The 14,817-nt window shown below is 62.2% G+C and overlaps 1 protein-coding gene and 2 long non-coding RNA genes across 3 annotated transcripts; 2 read left to right on the top strand and 1 right to left on the bottom strand.

Annotated features, from left to right (window-relative positions):
- Positions 1–5,153: 5,153 nt before the first annotated feature.
- LOC138916081 (uncharacterized) lies at positions 5,154–6,610 on the bottom strand. The gene is made up of 2 exons (XR_011422748.1): positions 6,484–6,610; positions 5,154–6,156 (listed from the first exon to the last, which is right to left on the bottom strand). It is a non-coding gene; the product is annotated as an uncharacterized lncRNA (long non-coding RNA).
- On the top strand, positions 6,054–6,881 carry LOC111775568 (uncharacterized). The gene is made up of 2 exons (XR_002811272.2): positions 6,054–6,193; positions 6,527–6,881. It is a non-coding gene; the product is annotated as an uncharacterized lncRNA (long non-coding RNA).
- Positions 6,882–10,804: 3,923 nt separating this feature from the next.
- Positions 10,805–12,109, top strand: PVALEF (parvalbumin like EF-hand containing). Its single transcript, XM_067053922.2, is given in 5 exon segments — positions 10,805–10,989; positions 10,992–11,024; positions 11,264–11,399; positions 11,666–11,676; positions 11,679–12,109. Coding segments are annotated over 5 exon segments (579 nt in total). The 5' UTR covers positions 10,805–10,877; the 3' UTR covers positions 11,966–12,109.
- The last annotated feature ends 2,708 nt before the right edge of the window (positions 12,110–14,817 follow it).

Raw genomic sequence — 14,817 nt, 5'->3', positions numbered from 1 at the left:
TGGCAGGGCCCAGCGGGAGGGAGGGGGTGGTGGGAGCAGGAGGGGCAGCCCCGGCAGCAGGGCCCGAAAGGCTTTGGGCAGAATGAGGATCAGTGTTCCTGGCAGAGGGGTGGGCAGGGACAAAGGAAGGATGGTGAGGGCCCGCCCCTTCAGGAGAGGTGCCCGGATGCACCCTCTGAATCTAGCGCGGCCCCTTGTGTAGAAAGTCCCCCTAACGGGCAAAGAAAGAGTCCGGGGTCCCCTCCTTTCCCCTCAGACCTTAGGGGTCCCCTGCTGTGGGTGGGGTGGCCCCACCTCCCCTCAGGCCTGTAGAAGAGGATGGGGCATCTAGAACCTTCTTACAGGCCTGGATCCTGCAGCTGCTGCTGTAAGTGGCTCTGCCCACAGGCGGCTGTTGAAAAGGCAGGAGCCACAGGTCCAGTGGCCAGTGGAGGCCCCAGCCGTAGCAGGTGCTCAGATCTCAGGGCCCGAGGGTCAGAGGCCACCGTGGCATGAGAGGCTGGGGGCTGTGGTCCAGGAGTGCCCCCAGTGTGAGGGGGCTGGCTCCACAGTCGGGGGCTCCCGTCCCTGCCCAGGAGGCAGGGCCAACACTGCCAGCCTGCATGTGGAGGGTCTGTCTCTGCCCCACGCAGGAAGGTGCCCCAGACATCTGGACCCCAACGCAGCCAGGGGGGCTCTTTGGGGACAGGCAGGGGAGATGACCAGTGGCCCTAACATGCCTGTGTCCAGACTGTCTGTGCCACCATGGCTGGCCTCAGTGCCCGGGTCGGAAGCCGGCTTTCTGTGACAGTGGTCTGCCTGTGAACACACACGCGTGCACACCCGGAAGGGCCAGGTCTCGGGGCTTTAGAGACGGGGATCCTCCTCCGGGCTCCAGGTCCAGCGCTCCGTTTGATCGGAGTGACGCCTCTTCTCCTCCACGCCCCAGGGTCCTCGAAGCCCTGCCGCTCCCCTAGCAGAGTGACCGCTGAGCTGGGGTCCTCCAAGGCCCCCCACCACTAATCTGTCACTTTGACCAGTGCTTCCTGTGCGTGCCCGGTCGCCAAGCACTCGCTGCTCACCATGACGTGGGCCAGGAGGACTGGCGCAGGAATGCAGGGGAGAGTCTGTCCACGTGCTTCTGGAGTTGGCGCTCGGAACTCCTGCCCTTCCAGGGTCCCCTGAGCCCGAGGCCCCTGGCCTCCCTTGCCTGCACGACAAGGTCACATGGGCAGGATAGAGCTCTGTGGCCCTGGGGAGGCCAGAGCTGGCCCTTGGGGCTGGTCACCTGCAGGCCGGGCTGCATGAGTCTCTCTCCTCAACCTGGGGGCTGAGGGCAGGCCCCCTGCCTCTGAGAAAGGGCAGGGAAGGTGGCAGAGGGCCCCAGCCCCAGTGGCAAAGCCCCCATGCTGCGTGCCCTGGGTCACCCAGCCTTGCTTGTCCACTATGAGAGGCAGGGGCAGAGAGAGTGACAGGTCTCTGTGAACACAGTTTACGGCGTGGACCTCCCAGTCTGGGGGTGACCAGTGGCCAGCTCACCCCGGGGTTCCCACAGGGCTGGCTTCTGCTGATACTAGAATGGCAAGAGGTCCCTGAAGATGTGCCCCCCTTTCCGCTGACCTGGGTGGAGGCAGGACACCTCAGAGCCTGCCCCAGCCCAAGCAGGGACCAGGCCTGACATTAGTGGGGGCAGGGGTGCCATATACCTGAGTGACCACTGCCCGAGGGGTGCTGGCTGGTCACCACGTGCTTCCACCCTCCAAGGCCAGGCTGCTTCCTGTCTTCTCTGCCACAGGACTCAGAGTGCACCCAGGTCCACGGAGACCGGGGGATGGACAGGAGCTTGGGGACCAAGAGTATGGGGTCACAGAGGTGTCCCCAGCTGACAGCTGATGGTGTCAAGGGCAAGCCCTGCCTGCCCCCCGCCAGGGGCAGTGTGGGGAGGGCACCTTCCCTAGTTGCAGCTGACCCAAGGGGGCTGGGCCTAGCTGGGAGGGGTGTCCACAGAGGGGGCGCGGGCCTAGAAGAGATCGAGGAGAGCCCCCCTAGGTATAAGTGGGGCAAGGGGAGAGAGGTCACCACGTGTATGAGCAGGGGGGCCCTGGTGGGGGCTGGACCCGGACTCAGGGGAGGTGAGTAAGGCACCAAGTGGCCCCAAGAACTCAGGAATAACATCCACCGACAGAGGAGTGGGTACAGGGAATGTGGTGCAGCCGCACAATGGGATATTATGGATCTGTGAAAAGAATGACACACTGACACACACAGCGACACGGACGGACCTCAGAAGCGTAGAAACGTGATGCTCAGTGAGAGAAGCCGACACAAGAGGACAAAGACTGTGTGATTCCACCCGTGTGAGGTCCCTGGAGCAGGCGAATCCAGAGAGACAGGCGGGGGATTGGTGGTGCCAGAGGCCCAGGGGAGGGGGGATGGGGAGTGACTTGTTAGGGGGTACGTGGCCTCTTTTGGGGTGATGACGATGTTCTGGAATTAGATAGAGGGGATGGTTGCACGACCCTGTGAGTATACTTACAGACCACTGACCTGCACGCTCTGAAAGGGGGAGCTATATGGTGTTTGAATTACCTCTCAGGAAAGCTGTCAGAAATAAGCTTAGTGATCAAGGTAGCTAATATTTTAATGCAACCTCTTAAAGAGTCAAAAATAGTAAGAGAAATCCATGATAAGCAAAATGTCACAATTTCGAATCCAAGCAGAAGCAGGAACACAGCTGAGCCGCCTGGAGCCAGAGCCAGGGGACGATCGGCACCCCTCACAGGTGAGCACCCTGGGCGGGCCCTGTTGGGCTCGGAGGGTGCCCAGGAGCCTGGCCAGCTGGGGGACAGCAGCTGCCTATGGCCCCTGGGGGCGAGTGTCCCCCGCATTCTACACCTCAGGGAGGAGGTCAGAGTGAGGGCTGGGCCTGGGGGAGCCTGGGGGAGGGAGGGAGGGCAGGAAGCAGGGGGCATGACAGCATCCCCGGGAGGGGTCGTGAGAGTGTCCTGTGGCCACCATAACAAATGACCACCAACTGGGGGCTTAAAACAACAGGAATGTGGGGGCCGGCCCTCTGGCCGAGCGGTTAAGTCCACGCGCTCCGCTGTGGGCGGCCCAGTGTTTCGTTGGTTCGAATCCTAGGCGCGGACATGGCACTGCTCATCAAACCACACTTAGGCAGCGTCCCACATGCCACAACTACAGGGATCCACAAGGAAGAACATACAACTATGTACTGCGGGGGCTTTGGGGAGAAAAAGGAAAAAAAATAAAAAATCTTAAAAAAAAAAAAAACAACAGAAACGTGTCCTCTCACAGCTCTGGAGCCTGGGAGTCTGGAATCACCACGTCGGCAGGGCCGCACTCTCTCTGAAGGTCCAGGGAGGGCCCCTTCCTGCCTCTTCCAGCTTCTGGTGGCCGCAGGTGTCCCTTGGCTTGTGGCCACATCACTCCAATCTCTGCCTCCGTGGCCACATGGTCTCTCCTCTGTGTCTCTCCTCTTCTCATGAAGAACCAGTCATTGGATTAGGGCCCCTGGAATCCAATGTGACCTTGTTTTAACTTGGTCACACCTACAGAGATCCCATTTCCAAGCCCGGCCCAGTGGTGCAGCGGTTAAGTGCTCACGTTCCGCTTTGGCAGCCCAGGGTTCGCCGGTTCGGATCCCGGGTGTGGACATGGCACCACTTGGCAAGCCATGCTGTGGTAGGCGTCCCACATATAAAGTGGAGGAAGATGGGCACGGATGTTAGCTCAGGGCCAGGCTTCCTCAGCAAAAAGAGGAGGATTGAGTGGCAGATGTTAGCTCAGGGCTGAACTTCCTAAAAAGAAATAATAATAATTAAAAAAAGATCCCATTTCCAAATAAGGTCCCATGCACAGGTACCAGGATTAGGATATGGACATATCTTTTGGGGGCACCATTCCCCCCACGACAGAGGTAGAGGACACGGGGCAGGGCCGTGGGACAGGGTCAGCACCTCTTGGGTCCCTCCTGTAATAATAAGCCACATTAGCATTTCTGCACACAAGGCTGCCCTGCATTCAGCCCACAAACCCACGTGCTAGGCACCACAATGGGCGTCACGGGGCACGGGGACACCCAAGCCTGCCAGGACTCACCCCCCAGCAGGCTCCCCCCACCCACATCCCCAGATCTGCTCCCCCAGCCCACCCCTTCCTGCTGCCATTGGGTTGTGGCCCCTGCCTAGGGGTAGGGGAGGGGGACAGGTGCCCCTTGTGCCCACATTGCCCCTCCCTCCTGTGTGTACACAGGACAGTGTAACTGCCAAGGGGAAGGGCTGTCCCCCACCCGAGCCTGCGCAGAGCTGCCCCCACCTCAGAAGAGCCCCTCCCACACAGGCCTGCCCACCACAGCTGTGCTCTGTGGGGCGGGGGTGAGGGGGGACTCCAGCATTTGCCAAAGAGACCGCAGAAGGCAGTGTGCAGCCGCCAAGGGTGCCCGGCCTCCCCAGGAAGGGAAAGATGTTGCCTGGTGTTCCAGGCCGTCCAGGGCCCCCCAGCCCACCCCCGGGGGACATGCCAGGATCTGGAGGAGGCTGTGGCTTGCAAGAGATTCATCCGTACATAAAAGTGGCTCCCAGGAAAAGAGGAGCTAATTCCTCCTATATTTCTAGTCCTTGCATCACAGGGCAAGGCTGGGCTGCTGCGGGCTTTGCAGGGGATTCCAGGCTGCAGCAGGGGCCCCGAGCAGGCCAGGCCCTCGATAAAAGATGTTCCAGGCAGGAGGCGGCAGGGCCAGCCCTGCAAGGGCCCGCGAGACCCGAGCCTCCTGAGGGGGCAGTGCCTGCCACTCCTGGGCACAGGGGGGACGACAGTGGCCCCTCCAGGCCAGCTGAGCCCAGAGCGGGGCCAGCGAGCTGGGGCCAGGATTTAGGGTAAGGAGGGGCAGCCTGACTCTGGACAGAAGTGGAACCGCAGGGGTGCCCCGGGGGACTGGCCAACTGTCAGCTCAGGGCAGGTGCCAGTTCCAGGAGTCCGCCCCCACTCCCCACCCCAAGGACCAACCCCAGGCTCCCTGCCCCTTGTCTCATGGCCCAGGCAGGGTGGGCACAGACAGGGCCTTCCAGAAGATGCCAACAACACCTCCCTCCCTCACAGGGGCCAGGCGGAGGGGGGCTCAGCGCCAGACTGGTCACACTGCAGACCCTGCGTTGCTGCTCATTTCTTTGTGTTTTCTGTTTTATTTACGCTTTATTAAAAGCATTGTTTCCCACTCCACGTATTTCTTTTTGTAATTGATGTGAAATTCATATAACAGCAAACAAACCATTCTAACGTGAACAATTCAGTGGCATTTAGTGCATTCACAATGCTGTGCAGCCATCACCTTGATCGAGTTCCAGAACATGTTCATCACCCCAAAATAAGACCCGGTACCCATTAAACACTCTCCTCTCTCCCCAGCCCCCAGCCCCCCAACCACAATCTGCTTTCTGCCTCCGGATTTGCTTCTTCGGGACATTTGAGACAAATGGAATCACACACGATGTGGCCTCTTGTGACTGGCCTCTCTCACTCAGCATCTGGGGCTCAAGGTTTGTGGTGTCATATCGTGTCGGTGCTTTGTTCCTCTCGAGGCGGGATGCTGTTCCACTGTAGGGACACACACATCCAGGGGACGTCGGTGCTGCCTGCTGGGGACAAGGCTGCAGTGTAAGTGTGGGTGTGCAGGGCGCCGGGCTCGGCCCACGCAGGGGCACAAGACACCCAGGCGGGGTGGGGAAGCTCTCTGGTAAATCCTTCTGGAGGGGGATTCTGTGGGACCACGGACTCTCGTTTGTTGCGGTCATTCTGTGACATCCTGTGAACATAGCTAAGGAGGGGGCGGGCTCCTTGGACAGACACACACATGGGAACAGCATCTTTAGTGACAGAATGCTGGGACCTGCTCAGGGCCGAGCAGCAGGTGGCCAGTCGAGGAAGTTACGGGAACGTTCTCAGCCCGCCGGCTGACACGGAGCCGGGTCACAGCGCAGCTTGCGGAGTCGCGGTGGCTGCTCTGCTCGTGATAAACTTGCACTCAGGAAAGTCAATCGTGGAGCCGCCAGGCGCCGCATGGGAGGCGGGCAGCAGGGACCCTCGCGAAGGCAAGCTGGCGCTGCAGGCTGGAAGGGGCGCCCGGAAGTTCTGTGCTGTCACCACTGGGACGCGGCACTGTGTGCACAACGCGCAGGCTTAACCCATGAACACGGTGAGGCGTCTCCTCCAGGCAGGCCACCACTGGGAGGGACTCTCAGTGGTGTGTCCCTCTCTGGTCCCCCATCCTCACCCTGGAGACTGCCCTGTGAGGGCCCTACCCAGGGAGGGAGGCCACCTTGCCTGGGGCCACACAGCCGTGCCTGGGGTCCCATGCCCGCAGGAGCCATCCTGGCCTGACAGAGACCTCTCTTTCCCCCTGTCCCATTTACGGCCGGGCCCTGGCATGGCTCACTGACCACCCCCCAAATGACCAAGGGACAAATTACTGCCCTGGCTGCTTACCAGAGGAGGCCCCGTTGTTCAGTGTATTCTGTTGGCTTCTCAGACACCCTGGCCAGCCTGCACCCTCTGGGCAACCCTGGCAGGCTTGGGGTACCGTCTCCTGGACTGCCACACCCTCTCACCCTCATGAGGCCAGCAGGCGAAGCGGGATCTTAGGCGACAGACAGAAACCCCACTCGAGGAGTCTGCAGCTGGAGAGCCAGGCCCCGCAGCCCCAGACAGGTGGCCTCCCCCTCACTGTGTCACGTGCTACAGAAAAGCAGAGAAGAACATGGGCAGGACCACACGCCCAGCCCCGACGTCCTTGTCATCAAACATCCCCATGGACGTGATGTCATCTCCTTTGGGTCCTTCTGCATGCTCCAAACATTCTGCAATAAACACCATTCTTCATCTGATCCAAGAAGCTCCTGCCGGTAACACTTCCACCACCCTAATTAAATCAACGGCGTGCGTCTAAAGCCCACAGATGGGCAAGAATTCAACTGACCCGCAGTCGCTGCCACAGACAGGACAACTCAGCCTTTTGGGGAAGTGAGCCGGTAGAACCAACTTGTCCCCAGCAGCACCCCCTGGCCATCCTGGGCTGGGACATCCCCCTGAGGGCCAAGCCTGGGACTCTGAGTGGTGCCTGCTCTGCCCAGCGGCCCCTGGCAGGTCAGTCCCCGTGGTCTCCTTGGGCAGATGCGCTGGGGTCTGCGTTCTCACCTTCCTGGAGTTTCTTGAATAACCTGCCTGGGGGCTGCTATGGGGGCTGCCTGGGACCCTCTGGGGCCTGATAGAGGCAGAGCCACCCAATGGCAGGCGCCACTGCTTATCGCTTTCATTGTCATTCATCACATATCCCACTGAATGTCACCTTCATTAGTAAGGGCAAAACCCTCACATCCCCACCACCAGGCCACCAAGTCTGTGTAAGGGTCCCAGAGAAAGCCACAGCCCCAACTCACAGCCCTGCCCCAGGCCTGGCTCACAGGCCACTGACCAGGGCCTGACCACCATGCATAAGCCGGCCCGGGCTCTGGGCACTGGGCAGGGTGAAGCCACCTCCTGGAGCAGAAGGTGACCATGCATTTGGTGTTCAGAGACAGCCAAGGACCACCCCTTAGCCCCCCCCCCCCCCCCCCCCCCCGCCTACCACCACCAGGGGGATGCAGCACAACCTAGGAAGAGGATGTGGCTTGGAAAGGCTTTGTCGTGTACAAACCTGGAGCCCCCAGCACAGGCTGCCCAACCACCACAGGCTTTGCTGAGCTGAGCCCCTACCCGGCCCAAACCCCCAAACCCTGCCACAGCACGGGAGGGGCAGTTGGGTGGCGCCACCTCATCGGGCCCCTCCAAGCCCCGCTCACATGCTGCCTGCAACAGTTGCCTGCGCACTGAGCTGCCTGGGGCGGGGACGGGCCTCATGCTCCCTGAGCCCCACTGAGCGTAGATGGCCGCCGCAGCTGCAGGCCCACATGCCTGGGTTCCAGCTGCATGCCCGTGGGCAAGTCACCAGGCCCCTCTGAGCTTGGGCTCCAGCTGGCAGGGCCATGAGGATGACAGCGTGAGGCTCCCACTCACTCAATCCTCCTTCGAGGGTCCTCCTCACTGGAGCTCCTCCCTCCATCACCGGTGCCGTCGGCTCTCCCCACCCCCACCCTGGGCTTGGGGAGGCCAGGGCTGCTGACAGTCGAGTCTGCCCACCCGGTGTGGACGCGCCAAGTGCCACCGAGCCCCTGGGGGCAACCAGTGCCAGGCTGGAGGGCCCGGGAGGAGCAGGGGGAGAGCTTCATCCTCAAGTTGTAAACAGGCCGAATGGCGGCAGGTATAAAACCTGGAGCCCCCCACAGCTTCTCCCTACACCCAACCTGGACTCGCCTCCCCAGAGCGCTCAAAGGAAGCCGGGCGGAGGGGAGCCCTGCCTGGGGACGGTGGCATGGGCACTGGGCCCAGCCGGAGCTGCCCAAGTTGCCTGGCAGGAGTTTGGGGCCTCGTCTTCACCCACAGGAAGAGGGAAGGCCCCGGAGGCTAGGGGTATCCCAGGGAGATCCATGGGGGCAGGCAGAGGAGGAGGAATGGGGGGCAGCCCCGAGGGAGCCCCAGTCCAAAGGTAGCTGTATGCGCGGGTCTGCAGGTGTGGGCAGCGCGCATGCATGTGCTTGTGCCAGCCTCTGAGCGGGGAGCGCTGAGACCATTCACCAACCTCAGGGCCCCCGGTGCTGAGTGGGGGTGGGGGGCTTGGGAGAGAAGAGTGTCCCAGGCCCCCAGACACACCAACTCTGGCAGGCACTTCCCTCTGGCCACGAGGCCTTTTTCTCATCTTAGCACCTGAACTTGGTGATTCACGGGCAGAAGCTAGATGCAGCCCACGGTCCCCAGAAGGGCCACAGGGGTGGTTCAGAGGGGTCTTGAGTGGGGGAGGTTTCTGCCAGCCTTGGGGGAGCATCCAGGACACAGCAATGGTGGGGGCTGGGGGTTCTTAGCCAGACCTTAAAGCTCTGGCCAGCTCTGGCTGTGGAGGGCAGTGAGGTGGTGGTGGGGAGGGTGCAGTGGTGGCGGCGGTAATGACAGGGTCAGGGGCCCTTCCAGGCACTGAGCAGGCCCCAGCAGGCTGGGCAGGGGCCGCATGGCCGGCTTTGTGTGGTTCCTCGCAGCCCCACTGCCCTCACTATATATGCCAAGTGGGACTCCATCCCAGGCCCGATCAGGAGCTATAACTACACCGCCAGCAAGTTCCCACTCTGCCTCCCCCGCTGTCTCAGCTGTGATCTCAGGCTCCCCTGCCTTCACGGGCGGGCGCCTCAGAGAGAGTGGGGTGGGAGGGAGTGGTGAATCGGCACAGCCCAGGGTGCCCACAACGCTCTGCAGACAGGATGTCGACCCCAGGCTTGGCCAGACCAGGCCTGGAATTTGGTCCAGCCCCTCCTCCATGAAGGGGAGGACACTGGCCTCTGGCGGGGCCCTGAGTGTCGGGCAGGGCATCCCCTCCCTCCCGGGGGAGCCCAAGATTCTGGGGTGGGAGAGGGGAGTCGGGGTCTCAGCTGAGGATGTAGGGTGGGGGGCCTGTCCAGTGGGCCTCAGGAGTCCAGGCCTGCCCTTGATCCCGGCTGACCACCCCCGCCCTACTGCCTGTGCTGGCTGCCAGAGTCGGCCATTAGTGGTGATGTGGGGGGGCCCACCGCAGGGCCCAAAGCCACTTCCCCACCATCTTCCTTCCCTCCTGGCTCCTCGCACGACCCTATGAAGGGTCAGGGTGGGCAGGGGTCTCCCTATTCCACAGGTGAGGAGCTGGAGGCCCAGAGCAGCTGGGGGCACACCCAGGGCATGGAAGCAGGACCCGGTCGGGGCCCACACTCGCTGCTCCCCAGGCTGCCAGGGGTGAGCTGCAACCTTTGACCTGTGGCTTCTCCATGGGAAGGAAAGTAGACACTCCTCCAGCCACTGCCCAGCCCTTCTCGGGACCCATGGGTCACGGGGCTGCCCCTCCTGGAGATGGAAGCGTGTTCTGGAAGGCTCCACAACCCTGTGAACTTTCGAGAGGACAAAGGAGCCTCTGAAATAGCTACTTTGCCTTGAGTCCCAGAACCCAACCCCCCTCGGGGACAGGAACCTGAGAGCCCAGAGGGTCATGGGCGCCGTGAGGGGCACAGAATGGTCTGGTTGCCGCCTGCTGGCCCCTTGGTCTGTGCCGACCCCTTCCCCCTGGGCTTCAGTCCCAGCCTGGTCGGTGGCTCCTCCTCGACTGTGACTCTCCATGAGGTGGGGACAGTGACGTGCACACCTCGCTGGGGCTGTGGGCAGACGCACCCTAGGTCAGCCCTCCTGAGGGCTTGGAGAGGGGTGGTGGTCATCCCTGCTCAGAGAGCGTCTGGGCCTTCCTCCGTCCCGGCCACCTAGAGACCGGCCTGTGCCCTGTATGTTTCTCCCCGAGGGGTCAGTGTCCAGCTGGGACAACCAGGGCCCGCTCGTCTGGGATCTGGTAGAGTGAGGCCTGAGTCTCCGTGGGAGGAGGTGGCACTTCAGGCACCCAGGAAGGTTTTCCAGAGGAGGTGGCCTTGAAGGACAGAGGGAAGTTCCCTGGTGGCGTTGAGGAGTCAGATGGCCGCCACCTCTGCCTCTTCAGAGCAAAGTGAAAGACCTTGCTCACATCACTTATGGTTTCGGAGCCTCAGTCTCTTCTGTGAAATGGGGGGACTACCTCAAGCTGGCCAGCCAGCAAGTGGTGAGGGCTCAGCTGCGTCTTCCTTGGGGCCCTGGGCACAGGGGTCTCCGTGTGGCCAGGGCCCCAAGGGTGCTAGGACAGCTGACTCCTCCCCCTGCCGTCTGCTGCCTGAGGCCAGCTGGGACCCCACTCGGGGAGCAGGAGCCAGCGCCATGCAGGGTCCCAGAAGAGTGCCCCTCCGCTCTACATGGACCTGCCGAGCCAGCTCCCTGTCCACCGCAGGGCCAGGATGGACGAGGACTTCTCCCCACAGGTGAAGAAGATGGCCTTGGCCATAGGCACTTCCCTGCTGGACAAGGACAAAGACTGCTGCCCACAGACACCAGAGACCAGGGTACAACACACACACGCACACACCCAGCGCGGCCCAGCTGTGGCCGAGGAAGCAGTGGACACAGGAGCCTGTCTGTGAGCTCCCCTTCCCCTTGGCTGAGCAGCCCAGGACACACAGGGGAGGGCACGGGGCCTGGCGCCCACCCCAGGGCAGGAGTCTCCCTCTGGGCCCGGCCCTGCTGGCCAGGGCTGCCCGGCCCTGTGTGAGGTGTCCCAGTGACCCGTGCCTGGTTGTCCCAGGCTCCTTCAACTACCTCAAGTTCTCTGAGTACATGAAGGAGTTCCAGGCCATGGGGCAGCTGGAGAGCGTCATCCCCAAGGCCTTCCAGACCCTGGACAAGGACAAGAGCTGCTTCATCAAGTGGAATGAAATCAAGTAACAGCCAGTGGCCAGTGGCCGGGGGAGGGGACTGAGTCTGGGCCCCCCCCACCCTCAGCCATCTCGCCCGCCCCAGTGGACCTGGCATCCCCAGTGGGTCCCTGGCTGGCCTTGCGAGAGGCAGGGCCAGGCCATCCAGGCCCCCAGGGACAGCACCAGACCCCCTCTCCAGCTGGGTCAGGTCTCAGTTTCTCCACCTGTAAACCATTGGGCACTGGCCAGATGCTCCCTCAGTTCTGACCTGAGTCCACCCCTGGCCCCAGGTACATCCTGTCCACATCGCCAGCAGTGGGCCTGCCGCCCCGCTGATGGCCGAGAAGGCTGAGGCCATAATCCAGGTGGCCGACAGGATTGACAGTGAAGGCGGGGCAGCACACACGGGGACAGGGACACCTCTCAGGACCTTCCTGGCCTCGCCCCTCCAGGACCCCACCCCCACAGTCACTGGCACTCGGGGCAGTTTGCTTCCAGGCGCAGACCCCACCCCTCAAATTACAGCCACCTGTGGTGGGCACCGTTATCCCCAATGCACAGATGGGGAAACTAAGTCTCGGGAACGCTGAGTGGGGTAGGGCATTCCACTGGGCCAAAGGGAGCCACTGTGGATCTCTGAGCAGAGGAGAGGTGACTGACCCAGTTTTGGGGAAGGTCGACCGGGCAGCAGAGGCCACGGGGTCGGTGGTAGGTGAGCCCTGGGGGAGGGTGGTGGCAGGTGTTCTGAGGTGGGGAGGGAGGCTCGGAGGCAGGGACCAGGGCCTGAGGAGCTGCAGAGGTGGACACAGGGGAGGGACGCGGGGGGGGTGAGGGGGTTGCCAGGGAGGAGTGGCATTTGAGGGTTGAAGTCCTTCCAGGAGGCTCTCCACCGAGGCCCTCGGGTTGGCATCATCCTGCCACCTCCACCCTCCTGGCTGCTGGCCCCAGGCCTGGAGGGCAGAGGGCAGTGAGGTCCCCAGGAAAAGACTCAGCAGAGGCTCAGATCCCCAGAGGGACCGGCCTCCAGACGACCCTGCCAGCTGTGGGCCCATCCTCACCCCAGGCCTCCGTTCCCTGTCCGCAAATGCTGGCAATCGCAAAGCTCAACAGAGGGGCAGCCTGGCCAAGGGGTTTGCTTAGGGCTCAGCCCCCTAGGCTCCCTGTGCCTCAGTTTCCCCACTGAAGGTGGGGTGATCACAGGAGTGCCTGCTCAGAAGACTCTGGCGGGAATTCTGAGGGTCCCCACAGAGCCCCAGTCCAGCGTAAGCCCCCGGAGGCGGGAAGCTCACCACCACCCCATGGGCCGGGCCCAGGGCACACAGCCGCAGTGGGGGGTGCCGAGGCACTGAGGTTCTGGTCCTTCCTGCTCCCCATCCAGGGCTCAGGAGGGCAGGACGCAGGGCCCCCATGGACTGTGGGGTCCCCCCTCACAAAAGGGGCCACAAGGTAGGGGGATTATGTACCAGAAATCTGTCTCTTGCTCTAGAATTTTTTGAGTTGATAAAAAAGAAAATTCCCAAGAAGAAGTAACACCACGCCCAGCCCTGGCCCAGCCAAGGGTCCCCCGAGGGGCATCGTGGGACATGTGTGTGTCCGATCAGGGAGGCTGTGGGGTGGACACAGGAAAATGGGAGAGAAACAGCATCAAGTGAAGGCCGCAGCTGTGTGTTTGTGGGGCTGTGCCGTGTGAGCTGGGGTGGGGCACAGTCGAGGGTCTCCGTGATGGCTGGAGGGCAGGGTGGGCGTGTGGGGGTGCAGGAGAGGAAATGGGAGGTGGGGCGGGTGGGTGTGTCCACCCTCTGCCCTTCTGCCCTCCCTTGTCCCCACCTCATTGCAGGTACCCACGGAGGGTGGTCCCACTGCCCTCCCAACACAGTGCTCTCTGGGCCTGGACCCCCTTGCCCAACTCCAGCTGGGCTCTGCTCAGCCACCCTGAGTCCCACAGCAGCTGCGTGAACACAGCACGGGGACGCCTGCACTCCAGGGTGCAGCCAAGGGAGGCCCTGGTGCACATTCTGTGCTGTGCCCTCCAAGCGGCCGCATCCAGGGGTCGGTCCTCTGCCTGTGCCTCCTTGCCTCCTCTTCCCTCTCCTTGATGGCGCCCCCCTTCTCCCCAAGCTCTTCCTGCAGGAGACTCCCCTCCACCTGGCTCACCCTGAGCCTCTGCTCCACCCACACCCGCCCGCCTGGGGGCTCCCACCTTGTGCCGGGCCTGAGCCAGCAGTTCCCGCCAGACCTGTCTCCCGCACTCCAGACTCCTCCGCCCATTTTGGTTACCCAACGCCTCATTTCAGGGAAGGAGGCATCTCAACCTCAAGGTGCCCAAGGCTGAGCTCTGACCTTCCTCCCGAAGCTCCATCATCCCAACCTTCCCGTCTGTTAGAGCTGTGTCACTGCTCACACCAGGAGCCCTGAGGGCGCCATGCACAGGGTGTTGGCTGCGCTCTCCCCTCCCTCCTGGGGGCTGGTGGCCGGAGAGCACTGGGCCCCTTCCTTGCTCCCTGTGTCCATGTGTCAGGCGTGTGTCACCTGTGGTGCGGTTTATAGGAAGTGGGTTCCCTCCAGCTGCCACACAGGACCCCAGACCCTCAAGGATGGAGGGGCCAAAGGTGGCTGGACCGCCCCAGAAGTGAAGGCACTGTCACTCAGAAGCTGGGCTACTGCAGTGAACCTCGCCAGGGGCCACCTGCAGCAGCAAGCGTGAGCCGAACTCACACGCCATCACCCGCCTGCGAGGCAACCCCACCAGCTCTTCTCTCAAATGGCATCGAGCCTCTCCCCCCATCCCGGCCACCCCCACCTCTTGCCTGGATGACGATTGTGGCCCTGAATTGGCCTCCGTGCCTCAATCCTCTGACAGTTGGCTCTCAGCACAGTAGCCAGGGGAACCCTGGTAAAATAGAAGTCAGACCTGTCACTCCACTCGGAACCCTTTCGAGGCTCCTCTCTCATGCAGAGTTGAGCCAAGTCCTTGGGACACCCACGTGTGCTGGCTCCTTATGCATTCCCTGACCTCAGACACCCCCCCACGCCCCACACTGCAGCCTCACTGGTCTCCTCACTCCTCCACAGCCAGGCACCACCCTGTCCCAGGGCCTTTGCACAGCTTTTTCTGGACCTGCCATGCCCTTCTTTAGATATCTGTCTGTGAGACCAGCTCCTTTGTCTCCTTGACCTGCTCTATTTTTCCCCAGAGCATTTACCATCCTCTAATATTCTACAATGTTCACTTATTTATTGTTTATTATGAGCAAGAGAAGCATCAAGGACATAGGTTCTGAGATCCTGGGGAAGGAAAGCCCTGAGGGGTGAGCCTGATGTTGGCACAGGTTTCCCATCAGGCATTCACCCGTTAACGGTGGCTGAGAGGTGGAGTGGCTGAGGTGGGCGTCCAGGCTCCGGGGTGTTCAGTACCCGGCAGGGAGGGGGGCCCTGCTGTGGC

This window comes from Equus caballus, chromosome 11, assembly GCF_041296265.1.
Source record: "Equus caballus isolate H_3958 breed thoroughbred chromosome 11, TB-T2T, whole genome shotgun sequence".
In the NCBI taxonomy this organism is placed as follows: Eukaryota; Metazoa; Chordata; class Mammalia; order Perissodactyla; family Equidae; genus Equus; species Equus caballus.
This window is presented reverse-complemented; position numbering and strand designations above follow the sequence as displayed.